Raw genomic sequence first — 23,264 nt, forward strand, 5'->3', positions numbered from 1 at the left:
AGCGAGATATCTGGTTACATGAATATTAAGTAGGATGAGGGGGAGAGCAATGGTTTGGGGGTTGAGAGGTGAAAAATAAACATATTTCATGAGAAACGGTTGTAAAAGTGGTAAGGAACCGCCCCAGATGAGCCATTGATAGCACGTGATGGCAGACTAGAGAAGTAAGAGGAAATGATAAAGGTTAAAAGGGGAGGGAGAAAGGCCTTCTAACATGACACTAGTATCCGGTTTGACATGCGTGGGATAAGGAATGTTATGAGTATCTACCAGTGGATCAAAAGGCCAAGCTACACATGGCACCACAGGAAGCCGTAGAAGAAAACGGCACATCAAAAGCTGTGAGAGTAAAAGAAGAGTGACAAGCAGTACAGAGAGAAAGCGGAAAATCATATGTGCCTTCTGCCGCAGGGCCTGGAACCCAGCAGGGAGCCATAAACACTCATTGAATATTGGTGAAAATAACCTTTTCAAATTTAGGTCAAACAGTAAGTGCCCTAGGGGTCTTCAAAGCAAACCATTTAGGAAATGGTGACACCACCATTATGTCTACACAAATACAGAAGTAATAAAGTTGATAATGCTTCTCAAAAAACCCAAAGCTCAGGTTGGTAAAGCATATGGGATTTCTTCTTCAGAGCTTTATTTGTGACACTGTGTTCAATAAATTAATTTTGACACCAATTTTCCACTTCCCACCTTTTGACTATTCTCATTTGTTTCCACTTCATACAATGATTTTAGAAAGGTACTTACACGGAATTGTACAATGAAGTGAAAATATTTTCCACTGATACGAATTACAGTGAAAGCTCTTATCAGATTTCTAAAGGCTATGAAAGTATTCTAGTACCTCTATACCTTGATGTTCATCCTCTGTAACACTTCCTTTGAACATTTGATATAGATCATGAAGCCATACTTACGGGGGGGAAAAAAACCATTGTTTTCAAGGAGATCAAATGAGAGAAAGACCAAAAAAAAAAAAAAAGAAGAAAAGATCTGGTTAAAAAACGTGAACATAAAAATGCATACTGTACCTGTAGTCCCAATATATAAATCAATGTCTTGTTTGTGATGGATAACGGGCCCAGAATTTGTGCCACTTGGACTCTTGGTATGGAGCAGTAAAATGGTACAAACAGAGCAAACACAGGTGCCAGGCTATGCAAACAAATAAAAAAAAAATCACTATAGTATAATATTGAATTTAAAATATCAATGGCAGATGTATATTTGAAGTAACACTGCTTATAATTTTATTCCAGTCTGAAAGCATGGCTTCAGATATACAAGTTAGTTTCTAAACATGCATCATGTCTAAAATAATTTGTACTTATATATAATACTTTATGAAAACTCCTATCCTTGTTGACCCTCCCAAAATCACTGTCAAAAAGTGGTCCGGCATCTTTTTGTGATTAATTAATTGAGGCACTGTGAGAAAATTTAAAGTGCATGCTACATTTTCCTCCCATGAATAACTTAAAATCTAATGAAAGAGACTAGACAAACCAAAAGCAACATTAGAATTCTTCATGGTCAAATCCAGAAGCCTCATTTCAGATAGTCTACAGCGCTTGACACTGCTTACCACTCCCGCCCTCCCTTCCTCAAATTCCTTCCTCCTTTCATGTTAACTTCTGTTTCTTGCTGGTTTCCCAGTGATTTCTCATACCACTCTCCTACCCTCTCCAGGGTTCCATTGTAGTCTTTTCTTCTTGCTCTAGTCTCTCTTTGTACAATCTCAACCCCTTCCATGACTTCAAACAAGAAAATAAAGTGAGTCCTAAAACTGCCTGTCTATTCCTCACCCTGGCTCTGTAACTGTTTGATACTTTCAACTTCCATCTATTCAAAAGTCACATGTGTCTTTCTACCTAAAGTCTTGCTTCTCTCTAATCCATTAACACTTTTAACAGTTATTTTCTTCCCAAAACAACTCTGATCATATCACTCCCCTGCTTAAAACCCTTTCACTGACAGGCTCCCAGTATCCAAAGATAAAATTTAAATATTACCATGAAATAACAAGGAACTGTCTTATCACTATAGTTTCCTACCACTGTCCTCCTCTCCCTTGCCCATTTCCAGACTATCACACACAAAGCTCTCCCCCACTCTCTTTCATGCATGCACATACATGCATGCATGCTGCTCCCTGGGCTTATTAGGCTCCTTTGACTATACACCAACACAGGTTATTCTTTTGATCTAAATATCCTTCCCACTTTCCTGCTTATGAAACTCATGTTGTATGACAGTGCTCAACTCCTCACAGAAGTTTTCTCTGCCTCCTCCTGGCAGTTAATAGCTCTCTTCTTTGCACCCAAAGCTACATCAGTTTCAATGTTCCAGTGAATCAGTGAATCAACTGGGCGCTAACCATGTCAGAGCAGATGTCAGGCACGAGGGCTACATCTCAGCTATGAGTAAGAAGGAGTCCCTAACCCCAAGGAACTCATCCCAGGATTGCAAACTCATATTCCTGCAAGTACGAGGCAGGTGACAAGACTGAGCAGAATGGTTTGGGCACACATTTGCACCTATTTTTCATTAAACACTTGGCTTAATTACTCAGTCTATTTTTCATTTTGGGGGAAATGGCACCAGTACAAAGAATTACTTCATTAACATAAGAAAAATGCAAGAACTATTTTTCACTTCTACAACGAAATGACCCCGCTGCCATTTTTGTGGAAACACAGGAACCTCCTGGCCTCTTGTGCATTTTCTCATCTTTGATAGACAGCGTGTAATAGAAAATCATTCACTGTCCTCTCAATTTACTATTAAAAACAAAACAAAACAAAAACACATACACAGCAAATGTGATCAATGATAGCAGCACCAACTGGTATGGAGAAGAATGTAGCAGACACTAGAATAGGGAAAACCCCAGCTCGTAAACACCTAAACACAGGTGTGGCATCAAGACTCGGGATACGGAAAAGCATAAGACACACCTGGCTTGCAGTCCAGTGAGGAGCATGGCAGGGACAGAGCAGCAGAGTTGTGTGCACAGCCCAGCGGGGCCACTGCCACACTGGTCAGTGGTAAACTCACTCCTCCAGCCCTCTGCCCAGACTGGGCACACCCCAGAGCAGGGGAGAACATGCAGTGCTGGTTCTCCTGGCATCTGGCGCAGTGCCTGGCACAGCTGAGCAGCTCGTTAAATTTGGGGCAATGAAATAATCCATATTCTTGAACAACTGTATGACTCACATTTTCATTTACACTTCAGAAATCTCCCAATAGATTAATTCTGAGAGAAAGCACCATATTTCATTTAGCTTTACATCTCCCTAGTGCCCAAGGCAGATTCATACACATAATCCACACTTTGTATTTATTGGATTAAAAAAAAATTAAAGCAATTTCTAAATACTAATAGAAATAAAACTGTTTTTGCCTAATTCTAAACAAAATATGGTTGATTAAAATAGTCATGCCTTCTTTTCACTAAAAAATACATGTTAGTCACTCCCGGGTATAAAATCTTCCAGTGATTCTCCACCTTAGAGCAAAGGCCAAAGTCATTACTATGAACTACAAGGCCCTACTCCCTCGACCCCCCCCACCAGAGAGGCCCTCCCTGACCACCCCATTTCAAACCGTACCCTCCCGCCTCACAGCCCCATCCTACTCTGCATTCTCTATTTCCTTTCCTGACATTCCTTCCCCATAGTTCCTATAACCTAATCTGCTGCATGATGTATTTATTTGTTTTTTGTCTGTTTCCCCAACTAGAACGGAAGTTCCCCAAGGACAGGATTTCAGGCTGTTTTGTTTGCTGCTTTATCCCTACTGTCTACAACTGTGCCTGGCACAGAGTAGGTGCTCAATAAATACTTGCAGAAAAATGAATTTTCCTTTAAAATGGTAAAACCATACAGCAGAACTTGCCTTGGGGGGGAACAATCAGCTTTGTATCTCATGAATATTCATAATAAATAAAGAAATTTTTTTTAAAAAGAACTTGCCTTTTGTTTAAAAAAGCCCCTTTCCTTGTTTTATCATTTTTAAAAGGATTAAAACATACGGTTTCATATACAAATATTCAAAATACGGCCTGTTCGTCTCTTGGTAATAATAAAGCCCTGCTTTGGTTAGCGATCTGCACTGGAGCTCCCTCACTGCATTCATAGAAGTTCCTCCATTTACATTTAGCAATAAAGCTCAAACGGTGATGTTATAATTAAATAACCTGAAACAGAGTTCTTATTTGAGGTTACATTTCAATGTAAGCTATAAAAATCCTGATAGGAATTTTAATGACCACAGTTTACATCTTATATACCAATAGAGGAAGTTTAAAAATTCCTTAAAAGTTACTAATCACTGTATAATTTTAAATGATGACTAAATACTAGACCGCATATACACATAATACAAAAGCACACATTTCAGACCAGGATTACATGGGTTGTTTTGCAGAAAATTTCCATTGCTATTTCTATACACACAGACTTCACAAAATACCATAGTGTTATTAGTCATTGACCAGTTTTTCTCTTTTCCTTATTTTATGACAACATCTGTTCTTTATACTGTCAACAATAATTCAGTTTGACCCTTTTCATATTGTGAGTAGCTAACCTCTGGAAGCCTTATCTGGCTTATGCATGTGAGGCTAGAAGTACAGAAAAGAGGGAAACAGGTTACACAGAATTCATTCTTTTAACTAATATCACTAATATTTATTGAGTACCTAATCCATATATACTCACAATTGAACTCAATAGAACAAGTAAAATAACAGAAACTCAGTTCAGGTCACAAATGTCCATTTCACCTCTTCTATAGAAAAGGTTGTCAACTCCACTTTAATAATACAAGCACGGCTAAAGAAACCCTGGTAACCTTCAACAATAAAAACCTCACATGAAACTTCACCAGCATCCCACAGGACAATAACCACAGTGCCTCTTCTTCATACCTGTGACTATTCTGATACCAAAAAAAGGACAGATCCAGTTTATCAGCGCGGTTACTTTAACTAGTTGAATCCTTCATTATATAATAATGTTTTACTTAATAACAACTATTTCAAAAATCAAAGGCAAAAAACCCCACCAGGATGGCCTTTCAACAAATAAAAAGATTTCTCAACAGTGTCTTTTTCAAGTATTCTTTAATCTAAGTTTTAAATAAACTAGTTTAGAATTTTATGTCATGTTTACCCACCAAGTCACAGAAGTTTTCTACTAGAAATTATTCTGGAGATCAGTTAGTTTAATACCTACATTTTATAGATAGTGAGGTGCAGGACCAAAGAATTCAGCCGACTTGATGCTCTTTCGTCTGTTTGACAGTGTTTTTCCAAAGACCCTTAGCACTTTGGAGCTTAGAAGAACCTAATGACACCACTGAGAGGCTAAAGCCACTTGGCCATTTTTACAGAATCCTGGAGTGGGAAGGCCTCTTAGGTCACAGAGTTACAATTCCTACCAAATGGTTCAATTCTCTTACATTATCACTCAAAATCATCATCCCATTTACATAACCATCTAAATAAGAAACAGCACATTCCATTTTTTTATGGTCCCAACTTTTGATCCAAAAGCTATCTCCAGTAACTCCCTTTACCAGCCCTCCTGCTATTCCCTGGAGTTAGGAAGACAGACATAAGCAATCTAAACCTTTCCTATGAGACAGTTCCCAAATGCATGAGGATAATGATCATATCCCCCCAAAGCCTAAATGCTCTCAGCTTATTCAATTCTTTCTCCTAAGACCGCAACCCAGGCCCCTCCCCACCCCAGGCACAATCTAAGTCATCTATGACGTTCATGAAACACAGCACCCTGAACTGACGGGGAACAGCCAGATCAGTCCTGGGTAAGTGTAAATATCACGACTATTGTTCTGGACACTATATTTCTTGTAATTTAGCCTACAAATAAATTGCACTTTGGCAGCCATGTTACATTGCTGGATTAAACCGAGTCAACTGGAATCTATAAGGTGAACATCACAGGTCTCTCTCAGCCTGTACACAGAGGCTGGATTTGATCTGTGACGGGCCTTCCTTCTCCTCTTTCCCTGTCATTCGTGTGTCTATGCAGTCACTGAGTCAGTAGGTCTGCCTCCTGCCTGAGAACACTAATCCTGTCCTCATGCCACTCACCACAGAAACCTGCTTCTTTCTTATAAGCTGTTGATAAGATCTAGAATGGGTAAAACTACTCCCCGATACCAAGAATGATCACAGTTGACATTTTTCCTTAAAACATTTTAAAACCTATACTTTTACACAGAACATCAACATAAAATCATCAATAACCATGATTCTTTCTTGTGGGGTTAAGGTTCTTTCAGTCTCTTTCAAATAATATTTTGATATTTAAGCCTTTATAGAAAAATTTATAAAGTTCCCTAGATATCAATAATTCATAAATTCCAAGGGGCTTTTGGACAGTTGTGTTTAAAAAAAAATCGCTATCAGAAAAATTTCACTTCCCATTTTTAAAAAAAAAAAGTGCACACGCATACTTGAGGCTCAGTGATCATTATGCTCAGTCACAGGGTGACCAAAAAAAAAAGTCACCACCATAAAAGGATGTCTGCACACTCTCTCTTAAAACAACATGCTAAGGTTAATTCACTTCAGTTCGGGCAAATACTGACTGCTGCTACTCAGAGACCTGAATGAGTCACTGATAGGTAAGTACTAGATATTTTGCTTTTTCAACAAATTATTTTCAGTTAAGAAAAACTTTCAAAGCCTAAGTTTTAAGGTAAAAGATAAAGGAAAAGAATCTAATGACAAGCTAACAAAAATTATATTATTTCTAACAAAATTTATATTATTAATAGTTTAGATTCTCTGGTGACTGGCAGTTTTAATTAGCTATCATTAACTTAGCTACAGCAATGGGTCATGCCAGAAATATCTTTGCCAAAACATAGGGCTTACTTTGTGTACTTGTGTGTTTCAAGATACTTTAATTGGAAGGGAAAGGAACAAAGTTATGTTACAATGGAGTATTACACTTGAATGTATTGTATATATAATATGTTATTCAACACAGTTTAAAACAAAAGAGCTGTTAAATTTTACTGTTTGACCATGTAAAGTCTTTTTTATAGTCAAGATTATTTCTCAGGATAGAATCTTCAGTAGTAGAATTTTGGGAGCAAAGAGTATATTTTCTAAAGCTTTAAAGTGGTTTTTTTGGGTTTACCTCAGTTGGTTAGAGTGCAGACTTATTAAGACCAAGGTCAGGGGTTCGGATCTTCATACTGGCCAGCCACCGAAAAAATTAAGTTTACATAACAAATCTTAAAAAAAGAAAAACAAAAACCATTTTATCAATTTACCCTCCCACCGGTAAAGTCTGAGTTTTACTGCCTCTCAGCCAATATGGGTAATTCTAAATATAAACTATTAATGAGATAGGTGAAAAAAATACCTCCATTATTTGGTTTATATTTATGGTGATCAGTAAAGCTAAACATGTCTCCATATAATTTCTAAAACTTCTGCGTACCTAAAGAAACCTACAAAACAATGAATTATGTGCAGTAATTTGCCAATATTTATGTCCAGGTTGGAAATGGAGGTAATAGGAACTCTTGGCAAAATATAAGCTGTGAAGAGACTTCCTCTAAAGCAGGGTGTGGAGGGGGTTGTTGGGTTTTGTTTTGTTTTTTTTTTTTTTTTTTTTGCTGTCACTCTGAGTACGATATAGTGTAATGCTAAGAGCATGGGCTCTGGAATCAGGCTGACACCTAGGTTCCATTATTTACAAGCTGTGTGGCCTCATACAAGTTACCTAATATTTCTGGCTTCAGTTGCTTCGTTTGGAAAATGGGGAGTAATAAAACTGCCAAGTCCTTATAACATGTAACCTCTCACAGCAAGTGCTTTAAAAAACTGTCTTCTATCATTTTTCTCCCTTCCCTCTGCCCATTAAACTATCAAAGGATGAATCCAATAGGCAGTTTCCTTGCCCTATCATTTTTGCGAGAATTATTTTTCTTGAATTTCCTTGCAGATCTTTATTTTACAGAATATTTTACATAAAGACTCAGTAAGTATATGCATGATTATACATCTAACTGTGCTTACTGTTAGGACTCCATATTTGCTGGTATTTCAGCGCACCTTTTCTCTCTGGAGGTTAATCACACTTTCTGGACATAAAACTGGAAAGTGCACCCAGCTCCGTAAAGCATTCTCACTCACATGCTCATGTGTTACATGGGGGGTGTGGTGATAATTCCTTCTATAAGTTACTTTGACTGGCTTCTTAGAGCTTCTTAATACCACAACTAGTCATTTAATGGAATAAATATTAACTGGGGTCACTATATGACTTTCATTCATTGATTTATTCTATAGCTATTTATATATCTACTGTAGGTTGGTTCTGCAATATTCCATGAGACAAAATGTTGCATGAGGCAGTCATCATCCTTAAGAAGTTTACATTTAAAAAAAAAATTTACCACCTAATAAAGGAGTTTACAAGGGATACTTTTCTCTCTGCTACAGTTAAGGTCTGCTGCAGTTGTTAAAAGGCCCTAGAGTGTGGCATGTGCTGAGAATGTGTAGTATCTTCTAGTCTGCATAGTTTCCCAGTTCCCTTAGAAGTCTGTAAGCTACGGGGCATCAATATAAGACGAGATAACGTATGTGAAAAATCCTCTGAAAACTGTGGAGGTAACAAAGATTCCTATGGTGTTTTGAAATCCCAAAGAAAAGAATAAAAATATTTTCTTAAATATGTGCAAATACCTAAAAATTAGTGTAAAAGTGATTTAATAGCCTAAAAGCTATTCTAGGTATACAACACCTTCTTTCAACTGAAATTTCACTCTAAATTGTTTCATTATTAAAACATTTTTAAAACAGTAAAATATAAATTTATAAAAGATTACTTTTTAAAAGATGTTACAAATAAATTATTGAATTCCTTCCTTTAAATCAATATCTCCATCCTTCCCTTTCCCCTAGTCCTCTTCATCTCTCGTGTTCAGACAGGTGTGAGTTGGTACATGTTAAAGTTCTGAGGTGCCTTCCTATTCTACTTGCCTTCTACTCAGAACGTCAGTTCATATTGGAAGTGGGAACTGGGGAGAAGACATATTGTACTGAATATGATTTCTCGAGCCAAACTGCCAGGGCTTGAATCCTGACCCGTAAGAGCTGTGTCTTTAGGCAAGTCACTTAAGTGCTCGGTGCCTCACTTTCACCATCTGAAAGTGGACCTGAAAAAGAGTTTTGTGAGGATTCAGTGAGTGATTACGTACAGAGTGCCCAGGGCAGTGCCTGGAACATCGTCTGTGCTTAATAATATTGGTTATTATTATTCATCAAGGGGTTATTGTAGTCTAATAAAGAACCTTTCATTGAGGCTAAAGAAAGCTGGGACTTTGCAATTCTTTAGCTAATGAGTACTTATTAAATATCAATCATAGATCAGCTAGAGATATAAGAAATTAACACCACACAGTTCCTACTCACAGTACTTCACAGGCTTGTGGCAGACAGAAGAAAATCAACAAAACAGTTGCTATTACAGGTCAAAGAGACGCCACTGTCTTTGGGGGTGGGGGAGGCAGCAAGTGGATGGGAATCAGGAGAGCTTCCAGGAGCAGCTGAGGACATAGGACAGGGACAGACAGGCACCAGACAGAGGGAGGAGCGTCACTGGGCACAGAGCTGTGGGGCACTATGGGACACCTGAAGACTGCAAGTAACCTAGTATAGCTGGAGCCAGGACACGGCGAGAGGGAAGACGGCCAGTGAGCCAGCTGACGAGGGAGCAGAGCCCAGTCACGAAAGAAACTGAGTTGTGAGGAAGAGCTTTCAGGGTCTTCGGTACCCGGGGTTCGATGGGTTCTATCTGAAGGGCATGGCACAAGGCTGCTGTGCAACTCCAGAGAGAAGGGAGGACGGCCTGAAGGTGGGCAGAGGCAGTGGGAGTAGGGCCAGACAGGCAGACGGACAGACACAAACACAGGGAGCAGAGCAGAGGCCGGGGGCGGAAGAGCAGCAGGAGGCTGGAGGCACAGGCACCGTGAACTGACTGGGGGGAGCAGGTCAGGGAGGGTGTGAGGCCCGGGACACCTTCAAGACCCCAACTTGGGCACCTCAGGGAGAAATCTGAACAAATGACCAAACTGATCTGGCATTTGATTTATCCTTAAAACAAATATATTTAATGTTTCTAATTTCCATGAAATAGAGACAAATAATGAAACTTGAAACTCCCATGAACTTTAAGGAGAAAAGGTACATATTATTTCTAGAAACATTTTGGACTCAGAGGAGAGATATTATACAGATACAGACCTTCACTATAAAGAGGCTTTTCATGTTACGCAGTTAGTTACCGCACATATAGGATCCTACAAATCATGCCACCTGGAAGCGCGGAGTACGTGTCTTCCCTACACTGCAATGAGAACGATGGTGGCATGCTTTCAGTTTCTTACAGTTCACAAAGGTTATGTCATCTTCACCTTCGATAACTTCCATACCTTCCTAGTCAGTATTAAAGCCACCAAAGCCACACAAGAAATAATCAGTGAAAGGTGAAAGAAAAATAGCCGGAACACATAAAACCCGAATTTGCAAGTGGGTGTTTAGCCCGAGAATTCCCACTCTCGGGCCCCTTTCCCTTTGCCATCACTCCCAGTGGCCACATCTGTGAGGGTGAAGTTGATCTTCGCCAACTGCCCATCGGCTTTGGGACACCATGAGAGGCACAAAGAGAAAACTGCAGACTGGTAAACACCGTTTTATGCTGTCTTGAAAAAGTTCTCTGTGCTTCATCCTGTTAATGACCTTCTCAGACCTAATGACTGCTAGGAAAGGCTGCCCACTACGGCCCCTCAGCTTGTCACACTTCTGCAAGCCAGAGGAAGCGAGCTCCCCAGGAGGGAGGAGAGATCCCTTCTGACGGACTGACCACAGTCCGTTCTGCTCTCAACATAATCACTCTAGTATGCTCGATTTTTTGGAAGAATATAAGGGAACACTGAAACTATGCTCCCTATATCCATCCAAAAAATGAGTCATGGACACAGACATGGCTGTCAATTTGGGACTCAAAGCCAGCTGGGGGGAAAAATCACCTAATAGTGTGTAAAGATTTGACTTGGTGACGGGCGTGTACTGACTATTAATGTAATCGATTAGCAGAATATTTGAATGGACAATCTGACTTTACCAATGACATGAGGCTGTGACTGTGCTGGTCACAGCTCCACTGTGCATCAGGGACCCCTTCCAGAATCAGGAATAATGTTTCCCACCTGCCCATTTTACAGGCAAATGGCACTCAACACCTCAAGTCAGTCATCTGAAAAGGAGGTAAGGAAAATCACTGGTTGAATATTAGGACCCAGCATGTGTGACACTAGACCAAACCATCCTTGTTTGATGAGAACAAGGAGGCTTTTTCAAATAAGTGGCAAATGCTTATAAAGCTAAGTAACCAGAGGAAGAAGTAATGAATGATTTCTCTCTTCCACGGCACATGTGTGTTTTCAAGGGAACTGAAACAATCTCAGCAAACTGTCCTCACACATCTGTGCTTGTCTTTATTTCCTCAGTAAAACTATATCCTTGTTACTCCAATTAACCTTCAGCCTTTCATCTCCGCCTCCTTTAACAATGATTTTATTTCTCCCCACTCCAGAAACTTCCTAAATCTTACCTTTTCTCAAGAAAACAGCCAAAGGACAAAATATCAACAGAAACCAGAGAAAAAATAGGATCAAACAACTCTCATCATTTAACAATATACAAATACAATTAACATTTGTATGCCCACATTTTGATGGCTCCCCTGGTTGTTTATGAAAGTGTGCTCCTGAACTTCCTCTTCAGTGTATGCCACCAGGGGCACCTGAATGAGGCCACTTCTCTGTTTAAGCTGGGTCTTGAGACGACTCAATCTTGAAACCTCCTAACAGTGGTCATTTCAGCATGACTTGACCCATTCAAGTCACTGCTAAAGGCTGAATTTAAACAGAATTCCTAGAAGGTTAGTTACTTTTCATTTAAGGTGTTGATGATTATTAAAATATATAACTATTGGGGGTAAAGGTGACATTTCAGGAATCAAAGCAAAAATCAAAAGCTGTTATTCTAGCACTAACTAAATCTTTGAATATGGTTAAGGTTTTGTTCTGCTTCTGCCATGAATAAAAAGCTAAAAAACAAACAAACAAACAAAACAACCGTTTTAATCATCCAAATGAGTAAATTAGGATTGCAGAAAGTAAGTGTACCCTGTGAGAAAGCACAAATGACTCCAAGTTGGTATCCAAGGCAAATATTTCCAGAGTATGAACTATACTAGAGCTTAGGCAATTTTCTTAAATACTAATTAGAGTTTTTTAGGGGGCCTTTTATTTTTTTCCATTTTGTGGCTAGAAAGAACCTGTCAGTTCAAGTCAACATGTCCGGTTATGCAAATATGAGATGATAATATCTCAAGAAATGTTAGCAACTCTATTAGCAAAGAAGTAAATTCAAGAGAAAAACACACATAGGCCCACTCGCGAAAACGTAAGTAAAAACCTACATAGGCCCACTTGCAAAAATATAAGTAAAACTACTTTGGAAGTTATTTTGCTGAGGAACACACTGTTTTACACATGTTAGGATAACAGTAAAGTGAGAAGGATCAAATATCATATTACAGACACAAAACTGGGATGGTCTGCTTTGTTTATTAATAATAATAAGAGAATGGCATAGATGGCTTCCAGGGTGACTGCCAGGTAGTTCATTTTCAGGAAGAATCTGTGTTTTGAAGGCCAAAAGAGCCTTGTTCCTCAGGTCAAATTGGAATACAAATCCACACTTCATGCAGTCCAGTCACTCTCTGTGCCCTCAAGGAAAAGGCCACTGTCCTGATTCCTGTCCCCCAGTGCGTGGAGCATGAAGGCCAGCTTAGGGACCATGCATATCTTTGCACTGAAAATATTATGAGGAAATCATAACTCTTACAGATATTAGTGTTTGAGGAAAAAAAGATTCAGAATAAACACTTCTTTGGGTTCTTCCCTAGGCAATGCAATGACAAGTTATAGTACTTTCAAGTTTAACTCAGTATATATATATATATATATATATATATATATTCAAAATAACATGTCAGAGGTGCTGCCTAATAATAATTAAAATGTAAAATACTTAAAATATATTCAAAAATATCCATGTACCAGCCAGCTGCCCCCTAAATAAATAAATAAATAAACAGTTGTGCCTGAAAAATGATTTAAAAAAGAATTTACAATCCAAAGGTTGATGCAGGTGCACTGTAATGCAAAGAGTAAGCAGAACACTGGTATGTACAAGAAGGAACAGAGCAAAGAAGCCTGAGAGAAAACTTCACATTCCCAACATTATACACTCATCCTTCAGTTCTAGACCCTCTAATATAAAAAGGCATGATTTCAAGGTATTCCCAGGATCTAGCATGTGGAGGCACAATTTTTGCTAAACAGAAGAATAGAGTTAATTCAGGAAAGTAATCCATAAGATGATTAAAAGAAGGTATAAAGTAATATCTCTGAGGGAAGATAATAATAAACTGGGATTGGTTGATATAAGAATGGAATAACAACAATCAAGTACATAAAAGGATTTTCCTTCAATTTAGAAATCATACCATTAATAAGCAGAAACTAAAGTGACATACTATAGTAACCTAGTACAATCAACCTTTCAGAGGTTACTAAATATCCAAAGTGACCTCAAGTCATTTCAAAACAACTTCAAGACTCCTTTACCTAAGGATCATTTCTGAACCACCCCATTTACATGTCCACATTCTGTAGGTTAACAAGGGTGGTCAGTAAGAGGGCCCCTTGACAGTCTTCCCGTCAGGGCTCTACAATGCGGTGACCACATCTCTCCTGAAAGTGGGAATGCCCTTGCCTCTGGATCTGGAGCAGCTGGGCCATGCTGTGCTGTGCTATCTGTACTTACAAGTAAGGATGACCCTTAAAGCCTAGACCACTTTGAAACCACAAACTCTCAGTTCTTCAAGGGCAGCATGAAACAGCTGCCCCTGCAAAGGACTGCACAGAGTAGAAGATCTGAAGCCAAGTCATCAGGAAGAAGGATCCAATATGGCCTTTAACATCTCAGACCCTCAATTTCCTCACCTGGAAAGGAGGAAGGGGATGGCAATATTTAGCTCATAGGGCTGCTGCGAAGTTTCTATGTGACCTGATTTAAAGGCAGGCAACTAGTAAGATAAAGCATAAATCTGAATAAAGAACATTGAAGAGAAATTGAAAAGTTGTCAGATAACAAGGTTTTTGCAAGAAGAGTTGAATTTAAAAGTTTTTTTCCTCATATTTAATAAAATTATTTACCTATTTATTTGAGTCATGTTCAATGTTAAAAATTTAGAATGTATGGATAAAGCCCAAACATTGCCTGTACAAAATTATGTTTTGGCATATATGAGTACGAGAAATCTTCCAAAAGTTCATGGAAAGACTTATATTACCTTTTAATTCTATTTTTCTACAAACTTTGTGAAGTACCCTTGTATAACACATGCAAACATCTTTCACTGAGTGTGTGTGTGTATTTGTTATCCATACCCCAAAACAGTGGCATGGTGTATAATCTGCTTTCCTTACTTAACATAGCTCCCTGTCAAGAAATAGGCACCCATGCTGCCATTTTCGGTGGCTGCATGGTATTCCACTCTATGGCTGTACCATAAAATATTTAACCAGTGCCTTAATGAAGGACATTTGAATTGTTTGCAAATTTTCACCTTTAAAATGAACACTGTGTTAAACATTCTTGAACTTAAGACTGTTCTGAAACCCCTGCCATTTCTGGCTCTGCCAGATGCTATATTTCATTCACTTAAGCAGTTAGATGCACATTTACAAACTGGCAAGCAATGGAACCTTCTTTTGAATCTTACAAGAGTAACTTTTCTAATCTCTACAATAATAATTATTCATATGGAGGATCCTTAGACTCCACAGTGAGGTTTTTTTCCGCCCCCTGCCATGTATTTTAAGGGCATTTCCCACAAATCTTCTTTGACATACTCAAATACATATGTTTAGATTTTGGGATAAAAGCCATTTTCACGGAAATTAGAAAAATATTAATAAAACAAGTTCTTAATGCCTTTTCCTAAGCTTCAACCCTGGCCTGAAATTTTCACCTCTCTCTTGTGTCTAGTCTTAGTTCCTGAAAAGATGCTTCTCACATGAAGCTTAAATGAGTATTTTCCACTTTTGTTACACAATCCAATTCTCATGACTTCCTATTTAAAAACCACTCCATTTTTTTCTGCACAAAATATAAAATCCATATGTATTGTCTTTTGTTTTGTTTCATTAATTTCTGTAATTATTTTCATCTGCTTTCTTTGGACAAACTAAGTTCTTCTTTAGCTTCTTGATCTGTATATTTACCTTACCTATTTTCAACCTTTTAAAATAAAGACATTCAAAGCTTTGCATCTATCTTGGATTAGCTCCTTAGCTGAATCCCACAGTTTTGGCAGGTAGTGTTTTGTCATTTAGTTCTAAGCATTTCAAAATTTCCATTGTGATTTCTTCTTTAACACATGAGTTCCTGAGAAATACACTTTTTAGTTTCCAAAATCATCCTTTATATTTACCTTTTTATCGTTGGTTTCTAATTTAGTTGTACTATAGTCAGGCTATGTGATCTGCTAAATAATGATTTTCTGAAAGTTTTGCAGATATGTTCATGTGCCTTCAACACAAAGTCTGTTAGCTTTTAAATCATGTTTGGTTAATCTTTTAAGTCTTTAATCTCTTTTATATTTGGTATATTCTAACAGAAATGTGTTAAGATCTCCCATTATGGTTGTGGATTTGACAATTTCTCCTTTAAATTCTGTCAACCCATTTAAATTTGTTGCGACATATTTCTACCCCCTCATTTTGTGTTTTCTACTTACCATCCTCATTCTTTGCTTTTTTGCCATAGTCTCTTTTCAGGTCTTCTCTCGGATAATAAAATGTTCTATTTCTATTTTTGTTCTCTTTTGCTTTAGGTTATATTTCCATACTGTAATGATTAACTTATCAAAACTATACATAATGCACACCTATAATATTAGTGCAATCCCCTGATAACTCTGTGCCTGTGAGCATCACTGTTTTTTAAGACTGTAAGAATGAAGTTAGCAGAGGCCCATTTCATTTAATACAGCAACTGGAGAAGGAGACTGCAGTCACTGCTTTCAATCAGGGAAGGAATAAAGTCCCTTTCCTTTAGTATACAGCAGCAGCATCACTAGATATATTGAAATTTTCTCTTAATTTTGGAGACAGATAGTTCTATCAGAGAAATTAATTTTCTTCTAAAAATAACCACACAGGATTTTTGGCTCTGCTTTTCCTACTTTTATCAAAGTACACACTCACGGAGCTTTATTGTAGTTTTTCATTTTTTAATTTAGGACTTGAAATTTTTGCCTTTACATTATTTATAACAAGAAAAGAATTGAAAATAATCAAGGAAGTAGCTAAGCAAATTTTGCATTAATACACTGGAATACTATAGAATATCAGATGTCTACATACAATCTACACATATGACAAATATATAGATTACACTGACATGAAGATTAGATATATAAAAAGCAGGACACAAAATACCACGCGTGTGATGCTTGCCACTATGAGCAATGGCAGGAATTAGTATACTGTGCGTGTCCATGGAGTACCTGTGGAGTGATATAGTTTCTAATTAATTTTAAAATTTCCCCTTGAAGTAGCCTGAGTTTTTTTCTCCTTTTCTTCTTTTTTGTCATTTTAGTCATGGTTGTCAGGGTCGTTGTCATCGTCGTCTTCTTTTTTAAAGAAAACTTAACTTTCAGTTCCTAACAAAACCTAAGCTTATTTCTCATACTTTTTAGGTTAACACAAATCAGATCACTGTGGTAAGTTCATTTTTCACTACATAAATGTGTGACTGATTTCATTTCCTGGCACTGATATGTATTGGGCCCAAAAAAAAAAAAAAAAAAAAAAAAAAAAAAATCCAACTGAAATTCAATTTAAAAGCAAAGTTTAATGCTCATCTGAAATGTGGGGTGCTTTACATGATTTTATTCTTAACCAGACAATGATTCAGACAAAGGAAGGGAAATTTCTGCCTAAAAAGTTAGTACATTCCCTCTTGTCACAGCATCTGCCCTATTTAGATGGTTCTATTTCCTTTGCCGGGGCTATGACAAAGCCATCAAATTGTGTGAGTAAAAGCCTTAATCTTATTATTCTCTGTTGTTCCTCACTGTTATCATATATGCAACTATATTATATATCATAGATTTTTAAAATTGTATAAATCTTAGCATTTTAAAAATTAGATATACAAAAGGCAGTTTATATTGCTTTGAGTTAATTGTGCTTTTAATTAAATGACCCTTCTTGGTTTTTTCTAGAGACTTTAACCACCACCGATGGATATAAAAATGGCTAACAATTTTACGACAGCCTCCACAACTCCTTGGGGAAGTGACTGCGATCTCTATGCACACCACAACACAGCGAGGATACTGATGCCTCTCCATTACAGCCTTGTCTTCATCATTGGACTTGTGGGAAACTTGTTGGCCTTCGTCGTCATTGTTCAAAACAGGAAAAAAATCAACTCCACCACCCTCTATTCAACAAATTTGGTGATTTCTGATATACTTTTTACCACCACTCTGCCTACGCGGATAGCCTACTATGCAATGGGCTTTGACTGGAGAATTGGTGATGCCTTGTGCAGGATTTCTGCTCTAGTGTTTTACATCAACACATATGCAGGTGTGAACTTTATGACTTGCCTGAGCATTGACCGCTTCTTTGCTGTGGTGCACCCTCTACGATACAACAAGATAAAAAGAATTGAATATGCAAAAGGCATTTGCATATTTGTCTGGGTTCTAGTATTTGTTCAAACACTCCCACTCCTCATCAAACCTATGTCAAAGCAGGAGGCAGAGAGGACTACATGCATGGAATATCCAAACTTTGAAGAAACAAAAGCTCTTCCCTGGATTCTGCTTGGTGCATGTTTCATAGGATATGTGCTTCCGCTCCTAATCATTCTCATCTGCTATTCTAGAATCTGCTGCAAACTTTTTAAAACTGCCAAACAAAACCCACTAACTGAGAAATCCGGTGTAAACAAAAAGGCTCTCAACACAATTATCTTTATCATTGTTGTGTTTGTTCTCTGTTTCACACCTTATCATGTTGCAATTATTCAACACATGATTAAGAAGCTCCTTTTTTACGATCTCCTGGAATGTAGCCAAAAACATTCCTTCCAGATTTCTCTGCACTTTACAGTATGCCTGATGAACTTCAATTGCTGCATGGACCCTTTTATATATTTCTTTGCATGTAAAGGGTACAAGAGAAAGATTATGAAGATTCTGAAACGTCAAGTCAGTGTATCAATTTCCAGTGTTGTAAAGTCAGCCCCTGAAGAAAATTCACGTGAAATGACAGAAACGCAGATGATGATACATGCCAAGTCTTTAAACGGAAAGTAAAAAGTATTAGATCTCAGATTTTTAGCAAAGTGAACAGTATGATGGATGAACTTTGCAGCACTTTTCTTAAAAGGAAAATGGTTGTTCAACTTCCAATTAGGATTCTTTGAGGAGTATCTTCCACCTCCAACTTAGAAGTAAACAGATACATACAGCTCAAGAGAACATAAAACAAAGTTCTAATTTGTAAATGCAATAATATAACAAAAGGTAGGCTATCTGAATAACTCTCAATGTAAAAAGAACAGTTTTATGTTAATAAAAAATTCAACTGCTAATATTTCCTGCCAATAATTTGGCAAAAGAAAAAAGACTGATTATATTGTATATTGCCAGTGTAAAAATGTTAATATTGTAACATATTTTGGGAGGTAACATACTTCTTAAATCCTTGTTTCTTTCAATTTTAGATTTTATCTCCTCAATAACATTTTTTTGTTCTGAGTCATAACTGTTTTTCAAAGAACACTTTTGGAATAAAGAGCAGGATGCTATGAAGTTAGGAATATGTCCCTCAATGCTTACTGTCAACTATCAGCATAAGTTACAGGGGGAATATAATTAGTGACAGATTTGAATAGCATGTTATAAATGTTGGTGACAGGCAATCAAAGCATTGAGCTTTTCCCCAAACAGCCACAGAGTATTTAAGGGGCACTGCTCAGGAATACACATGACAATGACTTCATTTGGACGTACCCTTTGGGAGGAGGATTCACTTACTTTTTCTGGGAAACAAAAAATATGTGTATTGTATGCTTGGTTCTCCTTGCGTCTCTAGGGAATTTATTTTTTATTCTCGGTTGGTAGTACCTTGTATCTGTATTTCAATAGTATGAGTTACCAGAAAGTGGCATGGGAGATGAATAGCGGGGAAAATAGTTGCTGCCTGCCTAAATAAGAAATTGTAAACTTAAGCATTCCCACAATTCTTTACATTATACACTTGTTCAAATGAATACCTTAGTATAAGCAGCATGACCTTTGCAAGTATAGTCAACCTGTCTGTCAGCTCAAATTTGCTTTATCCAACCCCCCAAATTACCCCAATATAGTATCTCTGTTGGCAATTATATCATTTTGATAATGGAAGATAAAGAAATGAAATGTTATGTCATGAGTCATACTTTAAATTTTTATTGGGCTTTATTCTCTGGAAATATTTTCTTTTAAATTCTTATCTTACTCATTTTTAACTTTTACTCCATAAGAAAATTAATCTTAATGGTTGATTCAACACCATTTACTGAGTACTTTCAGATCTGCATTAAATTAATTTTATAAAGGGTCACCAGATCTTAAAGCCACTGACAAAAATAGGCACTAGTCTATGTAACACCTTTTCACCTGGAGACAGGTGAAACCACATCGATGGAAGTCAGAATCTTAGTGCCTTTCTTCCACTCCATCTATAAACTTTTGCAAGTGAAGGAGAAGAAAGGGCAAAACACTACATTTTATGTAAGGTAGCTCTTGGGTAGTCATTTGAGTTGGACCTCTAAATAGAAATCTCTATGAGGGCTACTAAAGGAAAACCAGAAACAAAGTTTTCTTAATTTCAGAGCCTAACTATAGTACCCTAGTTCTATGACTACATTGCAGCATAGGCTATATGACTACATTGGAGCATAGAGACTACTGTATGTATGAGCCAACATGCTGACCCACAGCAGATGACAGAGCATTAATGGGGTCAATTCTTAGGACTCTTCAAAAAAGAAAGTAAATACCTATGGCATTTTACAAAGGAATAGCATACTCTTTTATTTGTTTTGTTTTCCACCTTCTCCCTCCACTATACCACAAATCTATATAGATTATTGTATCCAGTCATCAGTAGACATACTGCCAAAACAGTAAACTCAAAACCCATCTCCAACTAATCTTTTTTTTAAAGTCAGTTCTCCAGTCAAACTCAGCTTTTCTCTCTCCTTCCAAGGCCTTTACTGCCCATTCCATTCATCAAGCCATTGTTCACACACGGCTTTGGGGCATCCTCCCACTGTCTTGTATTATTAGTTAGCTTTACTTCCATTTCTAGTGTGTTCCCTTTACCTGTGCATAAACTTGGTGAATAGGAACAATGTTGGATAATTTTTGTATTCTGCTACAGAACAAAAGAGGTGACCTTATATATAACACACTGTTTGAAAAGCACAACCTTGTAAGTATTTTCTACATGAATCAGGTGATGTGTTAATAATTTTAAATAATAACAGCGAGCTAGAAAAACTAATCTGGAAAAAGAGATAGTTATTATGGTGGCTAACCACATTTACCTCTTTCATAATTTTATTTTTATTTACAAGAGAATCATTTAATTATTTTTTAAAATCTCAAAGCTATTTAGTTCAAATCTGTGTAAATAGACTATTCAGTCATAGTATGGAATATTATAGATGGTATAGAATAGTAAATGTTAGATGTTAAAAATGGCATCAGGTATATCTGAAGAGCTCAAAAATTTACAAAGTAGTCTATACATTATGTAATGTCTTCCTTTTCACAATCATGTGCACAGGATGAGCAGATAGTATTGCCCACACTTTAAAGGCAGCTGGTAACTTAGAGATAGGACCAGCAATGTAACCCTAACTCCATATCCTAGCCATAAAGAAAGCAGAACTGAATCATGTGGACCCTGGAAAAATGAAGGCATGATTGTCTCATTTTATGCCAGCACTCTATATAATCCTTAAATATGACAAATAACCCAACAATAGGTAGATTATAAATTTGGCTAAGCTGTGAGTTCCATGAGAATGAGGACTGGCATAGAGCCTGGCCTGGCACATATAAGGTTTTTAAATATCCATTTAATTGAATAACACGTTTTGTACTACTACAAACAATAGTCTAAAGCCCTACTGAATATTTGTGAAGTTCTTAAATTGTCAACAGAACAAAAAGAAATACCATAAATAATTATATATGCTAGAGTGCATGTGTAACTGAAGGTAGTTACACAAATGCAGAGCGTGTGTCATTGAAGATCCAGCAATTTAAGCTAGACGTATTAAAAGACAGAGCTAATTAACCAACAAGTTCATTTAAAACTAGTTACAGGAATATGTTCTGCTTGGAAACAATTTCATATTTCAAGAGGCAAGAGCAGTGACTCCTACCAATGAGTAGAATGTAGTATGCAATTTAAAAGGGGGAAGCACTGATCTTAAATTAGCCCTTAAACTGGTCTATTTTGGACACTTTTTAGCCCAATATAATTTGTTCTCTCTGCAAAGTTAAAAACATTTTCTCACTGACGATTCAAGTGAAGAATGAAAAAATAGAAAGCATGTGGATTAGAAGTGATATGGGACAACAAGGCCCATTCTTTTAACTAGTGAGGACTACACAGTACTCACCCGAACCACAGCCAATGAAGTTTCACATTTAAAGTCTGAAAGACTGAATCCTTAGAAGATAACCCCCACATTTCTACTCAATTAAAACCTTAACAAGCTAAGAACGAGCATTACTGACTGTTTACGACACGTCACCTTTCCCAACACTGTACAGGCATTACCTCACTTAATTACCTTAAGAGATTATTACTCCCATGCTGCCGATAAGGAAACTAGAGCACCAAAGCCATGTGGCCTAGTGGGGCCGGAATTTGAAGCCAAACCATTTGAGCCCAGTGCCTGCAGCCTGACTCGGAGCACTCAAATGCCACCACTTACTGAAACATGTTCATTAAGAGCCAGCTCCAGTTTTGTCCTCTTGCCTGGGCTCCATTCCTCCCTTTCCTGTGGCCTCCTGTGCATTAGATATCTCCCCACCACCACATCTGAACTTCAGCTTCTCCTCATGACCCCCAGTTTCTCGGCAAACTCCGCCTGCATTCTCTCAGTCACTCACACCTGATCTTCTTTCTCTCACCAAAGAGATTTAGTTGGAGAACAGTCCCTGCTTGGGTTTTCTCCTCTTGCGCTCTTTCTTGCTCATCTTTTCTTTGCGCAGCGTCATCATCCTAGTCCAGGCGATGGCCCCTGTACAGCTGATGTGCTACAACCTCCTTCCCTCTGGGCCCCTCAACTAGAATCAGAAACTTTAGCCTTTATTTAGGATATACTAAATGGGAGCTATCCTGGGAGCCAGCAGATTAAATTCATAATAACAGCAATAATAAATGTTTGCTAACAATTACACAGTATAGTGCTCTAAGGATTTCACATGTATAAGCTCATTCAAGCTTCACAATACTTCTGTGAGACTCATCCTGTTTACGACCACTGTTTTACGGATGACAAAACTATTCTCCAGAGAAGCTGAATAACTTGCCCAAGGTCACACTGCTAATAACTGGGGAAGCCAGGCTCTAGACTCTGGCAGCCTGGCTCCAGGTCTACATTCTTAATCACTGGGTTTTCTCTCCTAAACAAGTAGAATTGTATGTCTCTCAGAGAGCCTTCAAAGAGACACTTACTGCTCACCAAATACCCTTGAGTTCCCAGGGGGTGGCGGGGGTGATAGTGGTGTTTGTGACTACTTCTGGCCAATGAGTTGGAGGAAAGGAAAAAGTGACATCTGTCACTTCCAGGCTAAAGCGTTAGAGAGCACTGAGGGACATTCCATACAGCTCTTCTCTCCTGCCACAGTGGCCAGCAATGTTCTACACAGTGGGATCTCTGTCAGCCTGGGTCCCTGTATGAGGAGGTACAGAACTCCCACCCACCTGTGATCAACAAGTAGTACAAACAAACAAACACACAATATTAAGCCCCTGCAATT

General features: G+C 37.8%; 2 protein-coding genes across 3 annotated transcripts in view; one reads left to right on the forward strand and one right to left on the reverse strand.

Annotated features, from left to right (window-relative positions):
- UBAC2 (UBA domain containing 2) overlaps positions 1 to 23,264 on the reverse strand; it is a 169,566-nt gene that overhangs the window by 62,909 nt on the left and 83,393 nt on the right. For both annotated transcript variants that reach the window (XM_063102500.1, XM_063102501.1), the window contains exon 5: positions 1,041 to 1,164. In XM_063102500.1, the coding sequence (XP_062958570.1) occupies positions 1,041 to 1,164 (124 nt within the window). The remainder of the gene's footprint in view (positions 1 to 1,040; positions 1,165 to 23,264) is intronic.
- Positions 17,445 to 18,530, forward strand: LOC134381845 (G-protein coupled receptor 183). The gene has a single exon (XM_063101649.1). The coding sequence runs from the start codon at positions 17,445 to 17,447 to the stop codon at positions 18,528 to 18,530; it is 1,086 nt and encodes a 361-aa protein (XP_062957719.1).

Source organism: Cynocephalus volans, chromosome 7 (genome assembly GCF_027409185.1).
Source record: "Cynocephalus volans isolate mCynVol1 chromosome 7, mCynVol1.pri, whole genome shotgun sequence".
Taxonomy (NCBI): Eukaryota; Metazoa; Chordata; class Mammalia; order Dermoptera; family Cynocephalidae; genus Cynocephalus; species Cynocephalus volans.

Coding starts and splice junctions, on each gene's coding strand:
- LOC134381845 (XM_063101649.1), top strand. CDS start 17,445: ATGGATATAAAAATGGCTAACAATTTTACGACAGCCTCCACAACTCCT.